Here is a 13,462-nt window from a genome sequence, read left to right as displayed (position 1 = left end):
GGAACTCATGAGCCACATTCTAATGAAGAATAATTTCACATTTTCTGACAGGCATTTTTTACAGGTACAGGTTACTGCTATGGGTACCAAAATGGCACCCTCATATGCTAACCTATTCATGTCTCAGTTGGAGGACAGACTCCTGTCCTCCGCCCCCAACCGACCGCTAGTTTGGTGGAGATTTATTGATGATATTTTCTCAATCTGGTGTGGTGACCAAGACAGCTTGGATGAGTTTGTTGACCATATAAATTCATTTCACCCCACCATAAAGTTCACTACCGAACAATCTCTCACCAGTGTGAACTTTCTAGATGTGACAATAACCAAGTCTCCTAATGGCCTTGTCACATATGTTTACAGTAAACCCACCGACACCCACCAGTACCTTCTCTCCAATAGCTGTCACCCTAGTCACTGTAAGAAGGCAATTGCTTACAGTCAGGCCTTACGTATCAGGCGTATCTGTTCCACAGATACCCTGTACAAGAGGCGCTCATCAGAGCTAAGGAAACTCCTTGTATCTAGGGGACACAGCGAACGTAGGGTCCAACTTGCTATCAACAGGGCTCTCAACGTACCTCGTCATACTCTGTTGACTAACACGGGAGCTAAAAAAGCTCCCACCAATAGAGTTGCTTTGGTCACCACCTTCCACCCCAAACTACTCAAACTTCCCTCAATTCTCAATAATAACATGACTATCCTTCACTCCTCCAGAAGGTTACACTCAGCAATCCCTGAGGTTCCCATGGTTGCATTCCGCCGCCCTAAGAACCTTGGTGACATCCTAGTCAGGGCCAAACTTCCCCCAGGTACAGTCTGAACACAACCCCCGACAGATATACTGGGCTGTCACAAATGTACCCGTTCCAAATGCAAAACGTGTCTGTACATTAAGCCCTCACTTAAGGTGAAGAGTCATACCACTGGCTCTTCATACAACATCAAGACCGACTCTGAATGCAGCACGTCTAATGTAGTCTATGTCATATCATGTAAGAGATGTGGGCTACAATATGTGGGAGAGACTAAGACCAAACGAAGTCTTCGCTTTGCGAATCATATCTCTTCCATAAAGACCAAGAAACCGTACCCAGTCTCTATCCACTTCAACAGCCCCAATCATAGTGTCATTGATGTTGAACTTCTGGTGATTGAAGCTTGCAATGGTGATGACACGCACCGCAAGAATAGAGAATCACACTGGATGCACCAACTCAAGACAGTCAAACCCTTTGGACTTAACATAAACACTGGTGTTACTGCTAGTTTAGTTTTTTGGCTCGAACGCAAGAGGGCGGGCATGCAGCAGAAAAATGGAGACAGATATGCGTCGCTGAATCAAAGCTGGATCAGAAAGGTTAGATTTTTGTTGCTAAACAGAGATTTGCTTGTAGGCAAATTTGATTGGATATTAAGGAAGGGACATACGATATATTAACTGATTGCAGAGTGAATCTTTGGTGGAATTAACTGCGTAAGAGCCATTTTGGTTTTGTACTTTTTTTGTCGAACCTAGATTGTTGTTTGGAACCGTTTCATCTCGTTTGATATTATAACGTATAGCTCATGTCATTTACAGCCGTGAAATGCAACTGGGAGGACCGAACTTTTTGATTGACACGTTCAAAAATAAATCGTGATGTATACATGGATTGTGCGTTGTGATGCACTGTGAAGCGATAAATAAAGGGCATTAAATGTACATGAGCAAAGGAATCGGCAAAATAGTCACAAGCAGTGGTTATTGTGTTTAACGTGTTGCAGTTAAAATCCGCCGTTACATCTGTACAAAACCAAAGGTTGTATTTTGTTTGCAAGTGAACATTATGATGGCAGAACAAATGGATGCGGGTCAGGTTGAGGAAAATGTGAGCGGAGATAAACTTACAAGAATATCGAGGTCTCGGGCTGGCCATGCCTCCAATGTAAAGAGAAAATTCACAGACTTTCAACACGCTGTTGATGGGAACCTTGACGTGGAGATTGTGAAAGGTAAATTGACATCCTTGGAAACGGCAGTCGCAAATTACCATGACGTACATGCAGACTGTGTAAAGTTAGCCTTACAACTTGACAAACAGAGGTTGCCAAAGTTAAGAGAGGATGCTGATGAAAATGAAGAAATACTAAATCGAGCACGTAGTCAATGTTGCTTCTTGGTCTCTGTTCAGCTCGACGACATTGCTCCAACTGACAGCGTCTCACAGAACGGCAGCACTGGATCAGAATCGACAACCTCAACTGCAGCCAAAAGGGCATCTCTGGTTGTCAAAGCAAAATTTCTAATGCAGCAGCAGGAGCTAGAGTTGGAACAGTTGAGATATAAATCCCAAATTGGGGAACAGATGCTAAGACAAAAGGCTGAAATGGAAAACCTAAAAATAAAGGCTGAACTTGAGGCAGTTACTGCAGAAGAACAGACGCTGGCCAAATTCATGAACGTGCCAGAGCAAAGTGCTCAGACAAATCCTTTCTTAAGCACAAACGAAAAATTTGAGTATGGCACCTCCGCAAAAGAGGAAGAACTGTTGGATTTGGTGAACCAAAAAACCTTGTTTGTAACCTCTACATCCGTACACAAATCTCAAGGTGGAGACAACGATAAAGTTATGGATTCAAAGTTTGATCCTACCATTGAGGGATGGTCACCGCCTTTAAAGGTAAACGAGAGTGCCTCCCTTGCACTGCAGCGTCAGATGCTAGATGTTATGAACTTACCAAAGAGCAGCATAATAACTTTCGACGGTGACCCTATGGACTATTGGGTGTTCATTCGGTCATTTGATTGTTGTGTGGGTAATTCATCAGTCAGTGATGGCGCTAAACTAAACAGACTGTTTGAATACTGCAAAGATAAGGCAGCCCGTGTAATCAGACCATGTGCTTTGATGCTGCCATCAGAGGGTTACAAGAAGGCACGTAATCTTCTAAAGGAGAGATTTGGCAATGATTTCACCATCTCACAAGCGTGGGTAAAGAAGGTGACCGATGGGCCATCTCTAAAGGCTAATGATGGAGACGCCTTGCAAGACTTTGCCGATGATGTCAGGGGCTGTATGGAAACGCTAACTGCAATGGGCAAATGCAATGAGTTGGACTCTCGTGTGAGAATGGTGAAAATAGTTGAGAGACTCCCATTCCATCTACAGTCTAGATGGCGTACAAAGGCAGTTAAGGATGTGGAACGTACAGGTGACTATCCAAATGTAGCCTTGCTCAAGGCAGTCGAATTATTCACTCCGAAAAAAGACCGCCGCTGTATAAAAACCCACCCGTATTCATTGGCGTAAAACCCACCCGTATTCACTGTAACATCGCACGACACGATGCCCCCGTACACTATCCGCATGCGGAGGCCGTCAGGCCGACAGCCTTGTAGGATCTGTGTTGAAGCCACTGACCTCATTACTATAATAAGCGAAGAGTTCCCACGGTCAGCTCATTACCATAATGCCCGCGAAAGACGAGACATGTTTACCTCACACACCACCACCACGGACGCATGATAGGGTCCAAAGGTCGTGATAAGGGAAGTGCGTGATTGGACGTCAAAATGAATAATTCATTTGCCTCACATCCTGTGTTGTCTGATAGGTCTGACGAACGATATACATATTCATGAGCTGCATACTAGCATATCCTCGAGCCCCCCCAATTTCGTCCACTATTGGAATTTTTTCAATACAACACATTAAAACGGGAAGATACAGATCCGACAAGGCTGTCGGCCTGACGACCTCCGCATGCGGTTAGTGGTGTACGAGTGCGATGACTTGTGTGAACAGTATTCGTGCGATGTGACAGTGTGTATACGGGTTGGTCATTCGGTGTGATCGCACACACCATGCACAGGGTATACGGCGGGTGGGTTTACAGCTGCGTCTTTTCGGAGCGAATAATGCGACTGCCTTGAGCAAGGCTAATCCAAATGTTGAAGGATTAGTCAAATTTCTGAGTATGGCTGCTAAAGAGGCAAACGACCCTATTTTCGGGTCCCTTGCCACCAAATATAAGGACCAGAAATCGATTGACAAGTCATGCATGTCAAAACGAGGCTCATCATTCAATGTACTGGCTGAGGATAACCCAATGAACAAACTGGACTGGGGTGAAAAGGGAGAGATCCCTGACAAAAGGAGTGGGTGGGCAATGAGACAGTGTTGCTTGTGTGAAGGAGTCCATCGCCTCTCTGGGCAAGGAATGCAAGGAATTGCAAGGAATTTCAGAAAATGTCCTCACAGAAAAGAATGGAGTTGATAAAGAGAAAGCGACTGTGTTTCAACTGCATGGATGCTAGCAACCACGCTGCAAGATGGCGCAGGAGAAAGAGTGATTGTAACATAGAGGGGTGCACTCTGAGACACTCTGTGTGGCTACATGATGCAATGCAGTTTGCCATGGAGAGACCAAACCCGCAAAACAATTTACCGACCGGGGATATGAAAAATAGAGATGTGCACGAAGTCGAAGCGAAAAGCTGTGCAGTTGGCCCCCCGGGAAAGGGAGCAAAGGTCGTCCTCCCCATTGTCACGGTAAATGTCAGAGGTAAAGGCCAAACTGACTTTATCCAAACACATGCTCTCCTGGACCCTGGCAGTAATTGAACATTCTGCTCACGTTCTTTATTGGAGCAAATGGGTCAGGAAGCAAAGGAAACAGTTTTATCACTAGAGACCCTGAATGAGGGCAAGGATTCACAAGCATTGGAAGTTACATTGGAAGTGACTGGCACAGCCGGGAAGAAAAGAAACCGAAATGTCATTCAGTTGCCAAGAGTTTATGCTCTACAGTCGTTCCCAGCTCTAAGCAGTTGTTTGGCAACTTCAGCCGACTTGAGAAGATGGGACCACTTCAAAGATTTAGACTTGCCCCAAGTGCATGAATCCAAGGTGACAATCATAATCGGGCAGGATATTCCTCAGGCCCTTATGCCCTTAGAAGTGAGACAAGGTCACCAGGAGAACCATATGCGATTAGAACGGCTCTTGGTTGGACACTCAATGGGCCAATCATGGATAACCAACCCTCCATGAGCAGTGTCTGCAGTTTTGTGCATGCAGCAAGCCACGATAAAGTTGCACTTGAGGCACAGATTGAGCGCTTTTGGAAGTTAGACACAGCCCATGCACTGGCAGGAAGCCACCCTCGAATGTCCATAAACGACAAAAGGGTAATCGACGTTTGGGACAAAACACTGACAGTTGTGGATGGGCATTATCAAATGGATATCCCCTTCAAGCTGTATTCACCACAGTTGCCAGACAACAGGTCCCTTGCTGATAAGAGACTACAAAGCCTTGGAAGACGTCTGACTAAAGACCCTGAGCTTCACAGCAGATATAAGGCTGGTATTAACGATTTGCTCGAAAGAGGGTACGCAGAACGTGTACCTTGTACTGACAAAGATGTCTCTGCCAGATGTACATGGTACCTTCCCCACCATAATGTGACAAACCCCAACAAACCAGATAAGTTACGCATTGTTTTCGACTGTGCAGCCGAATATGCTGGAACTTCCCTGAACAAGGCAGTATTTCAGGGCCCTGATATGACTAATAAGCTGATAGGAGTTCTTGTCAGATTCCGAGAGCGCCAAGTTGCAGTCATGGGTGACATAGAGGCTATGTTTCACCAAGTGAAAGTTTCTCCTTGCCATAGAGATGCCCTTCGATTTTTGTGGTGGACGGAAACACAGACAAGCAACCAGAAGTCTACAGAATGGCAGTGCACCTCTTTGGGGGTGTATGGAGTCCGAGTTGTGCCAATTTTGCCCTGCGTAGAACTGCTGAAGATAATGCAGATGTGTTTGACGGCAAAACAGTCACTACTGTAATGGAAAACTTCTATGCAGATGACTGCTTGAAAGCAGTGGACAATGAAGAAGAAGCAGTGACATTGGTGAAGTCACTTACAAAGCTACTGTCTTTGGGTGGTTTTCGCCTAACCAAATGGATCTAAAATAGCCGAAAAGTAGTTGAGTCAATCCCACTTGACGAAAGAGCCAAGGGAGTTAAGGATTTGGATTTGGATCGATCACCTCTCCCAATTGAAAGAGCACTTGGTGTGCACCGGAACACTGATACAGATGTTCTCGGTATCAAAATAAAGCCAAAGGAGAAGAGCTACACAAGAAGAGGTCTATTGAGCATTGTGAGTTCGGTGTACGATCCGCTTGGCTTAGTCTGCCCCTTCGTGCTTCAAGCTAAATGTATTTTTCAAGATGAGTGCAAGGCAGACAAAGGGTGGGATGATGAGCTAGAACCAGGAAACCATAGGCGATGGATTAAATGGCTGACAGAGCTTCCGATGATGGAAAATTTCAAAATTCAGAGATGCATAGAGCCCCGAGACTTTGGAGTGCCTGCAAGGGTACAGTTACACCACTTTTGCGATGCTACGTCGGCCGCCTATGGAGCAGTTTCTTATGTGAGACTGGTCAATCAGAAAGGAATTCCACACTGCACATTTCAGTTGGGGAAGTCAAGAGTAGCACCCATCAAGCCTATGACCATACCGAGGCTAGATTTATTGGCAGCAGTGGTGGCAGTCCGTTTGGATAGTATGCTTCGTCGAGAAATGAGGCTAGAAATACATGAGACCATATTTTGGACTGACAGCATGATCGTCTTGCAGTACATCAAGAACACATCTAAACGATTCCACACGTTTGTCTCCAACAGAGTGGCTATAATTCATGATGGATCGCTTCCGAGTCAATGGAGGCATGTAGACACTGCCTCAAACCCAGCCGACGATGCTTCTCGAGGGTTGGATGCTAAGCAGATGCTGTCCTGCACCAGATGGAAACAGGGGCCGGATTTCCTGTGGAGGGATGAATCAACTTGGCCGACAAAACAGAATGTGAGTTCTGATCTGCTTAATGATGACAAGGAAGTTAAGCAAGTAGCCAAAACATGCGTTGTGAAGGCAGAGGCCCAAGGGGCCACGGTTGAGAAGCTGCTGGAGAAATACTCTTGCTGGATTCGCTTAAAGAAAGCCGTAGCATGGATACTGCGGTTCAAAACATGGCTGTTTGACCATAGACGGATGAAAACACAAGCATGTCTGACAGTTCATGAATTACGCAGGGCAGAACAAGCTATCATAGGCTATCTTCAGAGACTGCATTATGGTAATGAGTTACATGCGTTGGAAGATGGTGGAAGGATCTGCAGTAAAAGCAGCATCTACAAGTTGGACCCAATCGTGGAAGATGGGATGCTCAAAATTGGAGGAAGATTACAGATGGCTCCACTTAACGACCAAGCAAAGCATCCTTTGATAGTCCCCCACGGGCATGTAGGAAGGCTCGTTATCAGCTACTTCCATGAAAGGAAGGCAGCGCACTCTGGAAAGGAGTATGTGTTGTCCCTTGTGAGAGAAAGGTATTGGATACCGAAAGCACGTACAATGATAGGTCAAGTTTTGCGCAAGTGCATGGACTGCAAAAGGCTCAGAGGAAAGGCATGTGCACAGAGAATGGCAAATCTCCCTACGGACCGAGTTACACCAGGTAATCCACCCTTCACTGACACTGGGGTGGACTGCTTTGGTCCCTTCCTAGTACAGAGGGGGCGGAGCCAGGAAAAGAGATATGGCTGTCTGTTCACTTGTATGGCATGCAGAGCCATACACATCGAGAGGATTCATTCACTGGATGCAAATTCCTTCATAAATGCTCTGGTGAGGTTTTCAGCAAGAAGAGGAATGCCAAGAAGAATGCGATCTGACAATGGAACAAATTTTGTCGGAGGTGAAAGAGAACTGAGAGAATCCATTCAGAAGTGGAATGAAACGAATAGGATGAAGGAATATCTCTTGCTGAATGAGATAGAATGGGAATTCAACACTCCAACGGCGTCACACATGGGAGGCGTCTGGAGCGCCAGATATACGAACAGTGCGTAAAGTTCTTAATGCCACTCTAAAAGACCAGGTACTTGATGATGAACGACTCGACACCCTGTTTTGTGAGGTTGAGTCGATTGTAAATGGTCGGCCAATTACACCAGTTTCAGACAATCCCAAGGATCTAGAGGCCCTAACACCCAATCACCTGCTTCTGCTTCGGGCAGGTCAGCCAGCACCCCCAGGGAATTTCATCAAGCAGGACTCATATGGAAGACGTTGGCGACATGTGCAGCTTCTTTCGGACCAGTTTTGGAAGCGCTGGGTGAGAGAGTACTTACCCACTATACAGCTAAGGCAGAAGTGGATTGAACCGCAGAGGAACCTGGCAATCGGAGACATGGTGCTTATTATGGATGAAGCAACACCTAGAAAGAACTGGCCTCTGGGACTTGTGACAGAGACGTTTCCTGGCAAAGATGGTTTGGTCAGGTCAGCTGAGGTCAAGTCCAGTCGCAACACAATAGTGAGACCTATTACCAAGCTCTGCCTCCTCGAGTCCCATGATTAGGGTTTGCAACAATCAGGTTTTCTCAGGCTAGAATAATGCCTCCTGATTGGGAGTGTACGACATGCTCTGCTCCAGCAAATCCCACAATATAGCTCGTCGACTACTCATGAATCTTATGGACACTTATGTTGAACAGTTTGAACAGTTTGTTTCCTTAAAGTTTAAATTTTCACCCGGAAATGTTCCCATTTAAGGGGCCGGGATGTTACTGCTAGTTTAGTTTTTTGGCTCGAACGCAAGAGGGCGGGCATGCAGCAGAAAAATGGAGACATATATGCGTCGCTGAATCAAAGCTGGATCAGAAATGTTAGATTTTGTTGCTAAACAGAGATTTGCTTGTAGGCAAATTTGATTGGATATTAAGGAAGGGACATACGATATCTTAACTGATTGCAGAGTGAATCTTTGGTGGAATTAACTGCGTAAGAGCCATTTTGGTTTTGTACTCTTTTTGTCGAACCTAGATTGTTGTTTGGAACCGTTTCATCTCGTTTGATATTATAACGTATAGCTCATGTCATTTACAACCGTGAAATGCAACTGGGAGAACCGAACTTTTTGATTGACACCAACTACACGTTCAAAAATAAATCGTGATGTATACATGGATTGTGCGTTGTGATGCACTGTGAAGCGATAAATAAAGGGCATTAAATGTACATGAGCAAAGGAATCGGCAAAATAAGCCCTTTTCACACTACAGAGCCATTTCCCGGGAAATAAACTCCCGGGAAAATCCCGGAAGTTTTTAACCCCACCGCCACCCCAGCAACCGTTCTCACTATCCCAATTTGGTAACTCCAGGAATATGCACGGTCGTTTCACACTTACGATCAAACCCCAGGAAATGTGGTAAACAGGTCAGCCCATGCGGAAGTTACAATGTTTGTGGACGGAAGTCCGTTCCCATAATGCCACGCGGCCGGCTGCAAAATCCTTGCCACATGCGACCCAGAATGGCTGCACATAAATTGTGTATTTGCGTGTTGTTATACCAATATATTGTGTGATTACGGCGGAGAAGAAGTCTTGCAGTTCGGGGAAGACGTCGCTGACGTCTTGTCAGGAGAAGACGATTGCTGTGACAGTGTTTTAAAAACATGCGGTATAACAATCGGATGGAATTTGTCGTGCGATTGACGGGTTTCATGGCACTTGCTGAAGTATTGGTCAAAGGTCAATCTGGTCTACCATGAAGAGCGGCCACTGGTGGTGGGAGCAAGTTGCTATTAGAAAAAGCGAAAGGGAGCTTTCTACTCTGCGACAAATTTGTTCTTTCTTTTGAGAACTGTAATTGAATGGACTTTTGTGTCCGTGTTTTACCCAGAGGTTTTGTGTTGGCGTTCATCTCAATTTTTGCCTGTTCACACTATAGTTATTTCCCGGGAAATTCCCGGGAACTTTTGGTTGATCTGTTCACACTACAAAAATACTCCCGGGAATTTCCCGGGAAATGACGTTTTCCCAGGAAAAAATTCACCCTGCTCAGGGGCAGGGTTAAGGGAATCAACCCTGGGGTAAGGCCTAGAAATTTTCTGAATGGCATTTTCGAAGGATTGCATAATAATGTCCATGATGTAAGGGCCAAGATAATTAAAGGTTTTATAGAAAAAACACCGCATGGTCGATTTTGCACAATCTGACAATAGCAGTAGAAAGCAGAAGAAGCAATCTTCCCTTCCAACATCAACAGTGCTGTTTTCCCATCGTGCAAAGAAAGAACACTGAATAGGCTTTAACCCTAAATTGGCCAGCATTTTTTTCATGGCTTCATAACGACTTTTAAATGTATGTTTCTTCTAAAAAGAAATGTTTGCAAGAGAACACTTATGCAATAGAAAATATTTAGGCCTTGAAAAACAAAACTAGTATCCTACCGACCTAAAGTCTTTTTTACCCAAGGTTTTCAGTTTTTTGCAATGGGCAGGGGTCTGTTCATACCCAGCACCACGCAGGCAGTCAGCCAATTTTGAGAAAACTTTCCCGTGCCTTGTAGGCCTATGCCCATCTAGCTGTTTTTGGACTGCATCGTCGGCCCAAAATGCAACTAGTTTCAAAATTTCATCATTACTCCATCGGTCACTTCTACCCATCGTAAGAAGTTGAGCAACAAATTGAGCTAAAATATTTACTGTCAGGTTGTAAACAGCAATGTCGATCGATGAACTCAAATCTGACTCTGGACAACACAAGTCCACCAACGGCCAAGTACATGTAAAAATACGAAATACCATACACACATGGCGTGTGTACGAGAAGGAAGCTTGTTCACGCCAACTATTTATTCTATTCCTATTCCATTCACGTGGTCAATTTTTTTAATTCATATATTTATTTGTAAATTACAGATGTTATTCTCTTTTATTTTCGTACCTAAACGTAAACACTTGCAGAAGGAGAAAACAAAAAAGGGCTATTGTTACCACGCGAATTATTTGGCGCGCTATTTTTGACGTTTGTGACCTTTCGAGATTAATGACGTCTCAACACAGTGGAAGCAAAAGGTGGGGTAAGTTAGACCCGCTTTCGTTCTCACTAGCTGCTTTTCCCGGGAAAAACGTTTTTCCCCGGGGTTAACGCCTTTAACCCTACCCCTTAACTGGGTAAATTATTTCCCGGGAAAATGTTATTTCCCGGGAATTTTTTTGTAGTGTGAACAGATCGACTAACATTTCCCGGGAATTTCCCGGGAAATACCTGTAGTGTGAAAAGGGCTAAGGTCACAAGCAGTGGTTATTGTGTTTAACGTGTTGCAGTTAAAATCCGCCGTTACAACTGGTGTTAAATAACTTCTCATTACCCTCCACTTCACTTCTGCCTAAGAACTTATATGTTGTATATATTCTGTACATAAAGTAAAAATGAATTTTGTTTAAAGTTGTTTTTATAAATTCATCACTGTAACTATTGACGTAAGTAACCCCCCCCCCCCTTTTCCACAGGTCCCTTATACCTATTTTTAAAATCATCATACCTTTGATCTTGCTGTTCTTATTGACCATTGTTAGTTGCATCATGATGCAACTTGCTCTCTAATCCTACCCTTTTATGTCTCTCTGCATTGTTGTCGAACACTACATTTACCACTTTTATGGTCCAGTAACCCATCCTTTCATACTAAACATCCTTTGTCCTCGCCACTTCACTCATATTGTTTCTGAAATAGAAACTTTGATTGGTTGTTATTTTCCCGCTTCTTTCTGGATCCTTTCCACAATCCCTTTCCCCCTCTCTTTTTCTATAAATGGATATGTATTGGTTTGTACTTGTTTTATGCCTCTGAAGAAGGTCCGGATTGGATCGAAAGCTAAGGCCATCTACCCTATTCATTATACTTTTAAAAACAGAATATAAAATAATATGCACTTACTTGTTTTTATAATGTATATTTGGTTTGCGGTAACACCATGGGTGTATCTACTTGCCAGGTAGAGTTGTTCTTAGGGAACTGTCTTGCTTTATTCTACTGCCGTGGAGTAGATAATGGGGGGTTCGGGAGACTTCTCAGTTCTGAAAAGAACTGTCCTGCTTTTTAACTATTACCAGGGCGGATGGTATAGAAATTAAACTGGACTACTACTTTAGCTTATAGGATCGTAATAACTGTACTGCCGCGGAGTCAGTTCTGAATTGGTCTCAACGTTTCGACTAGCTTGCTCTAGTCATCGTCAGGAGACTGTCAGGAGTTTTTATAAACTGCAAAAATTTGTAAACTGGCATTGCATTATTCTTATTAGTTTCAACATTTTGTAAATTTCAGTGTTCCAGTTAGGGAAGGGAAGCAAAATATATTAACGCAAATTGTACATGTACCTTTGTTTATCTCAGTGGCACTCTCATTTGGGACACACTCTGAAAACAGAAACAATAAAAGCTAGGTAAAAACATTTCATGCATATTATCCATCATTTGTGACATGGCGAAAACTGACACAGGGCGACTTAAATAAAAAGTTAAAATACACCTCAAATGTTTGGCCTAATCTATTTATTGCACACACGTGGACACTAACTAATTTCTGGCTCTTAAATTATGCCTCTGAAGAAGGTCCGGATTGGATCGAAAGCTAAGGCCATCTACCCTATTCATTATACTTTTAAAAACAGAATATAAAATAATATGCACTTACTTGTTTTTATAATGTATATTTGGTTTGCGGTAACACCATGGGTGTATCTACTTGCCAGGTAGAGTTGTTCTTAGGGAACTGTCTTGCTTTATTCTACTGCCGTGGAGTAGATAATGGGGGGTTCGGGAGACTTCTCAGTTCTGAAAAGAACTGTCCTGCTTTTTAACTATTACCAGGGCGGATGGTATAGAAATTAAACTGGACTACTACTTTAGCTTATAGGATCGTAATAACTGTACTGCCGCGGAGTCAGTTCTGAATTGGTCTCAACGTTTCGACTAGCTTGCTCTAGTCATCGTCAGGAGACTGTCAGGAGTTTTTATAAACTGCAAAAATTTGTAAACTGGCATTGCATTATTCTTATTAGTTTCAACATTTTGTAAATTTTAGTGTTCCAGTTAGGGAAGGGAAGCAAAATATATTAACGCAAATTGTACATGTACCTTTGTTTATCTCAGTGGCACTCTCATTTGGGACACACTCTGAAAACAGAAACAATAAAAGCTAGGTAAAAACATTTCATGCATATTATCCATCATTTGTGACATGGCGAAAACTGACACAGGGCGACTTAAATAAAAAGTTAAAATACACCTCAAATGTTTGGCCTAATCTATTTATTGCACACACGTGGACACTAACTGCAAGAACAGTCCAATGTTTACACGCTCACAGAACCCATTAAAATATACTAAGCATAAAAATTCGGAAATCTATCCAACAAGAGTCTGGCTTGTTAAGTTTGTTTGTTAACAATAATAGATATTCTGTCATAATGGATTTTTCACAATGTAACTGCGTGGAGTGAAATTTTCACAACGTAACTTCGTTGAGTGAATATTTTCAACACCTGCTTTAAAAATCAACAAGTCCCCAATTTCATTGGTAAGCAGCAGACGCGTATGTTG

The 13,462-nt window shown here is 43.5% G+C and overlaps 1 protein-coding gene across 1 annotated transcript in view; it reads right to left on the bottom strand.

The window, feature by feature from the left end:
* LOC139944270 (uncharacterized) overlaps positions 1 to 13,462 on the bottom strand; it is a 44,988-nt gene that overhangs the window by 10,310 nt on the left and 21,216 nt on the right. The window contains exons 4-5 of the mRNA XM_071941259.1: positions 12,998 to 13,036; positions 12,239 to 12,277 (exon numbers count right to left, since the gene is read on the bottom strand). Of these exons, the coding sequence (XP_071797360.1) occupies positions 12,239 to 12,277; positions 12,998 to 13,036 (78 nt within the window). The remainder of the gene's footprint in view (positions 1 to 12,238; positions 12,278 to 12,997; positions 13,037 to 13,462) is intronic.

This window comes from Asterias amurensis, chromosome 1, assembly GCF_032118995.1.
Source record: "Asterias amurensis chromosome 1, ASM3211899v1".
NCBI classification, from domain to species: domain Eukaryota; kingdom Metazoa; phylum Echinodermata; class Asteroidea; order Forcipulatida; family Asteriidae; genus Asterias; species Asterias amurensis.
The sequence above is the reverse complement of the archived record's forward strand: the minus strand, read 5'-3'. Positions and strand labels throughout refer to the sequence as shown.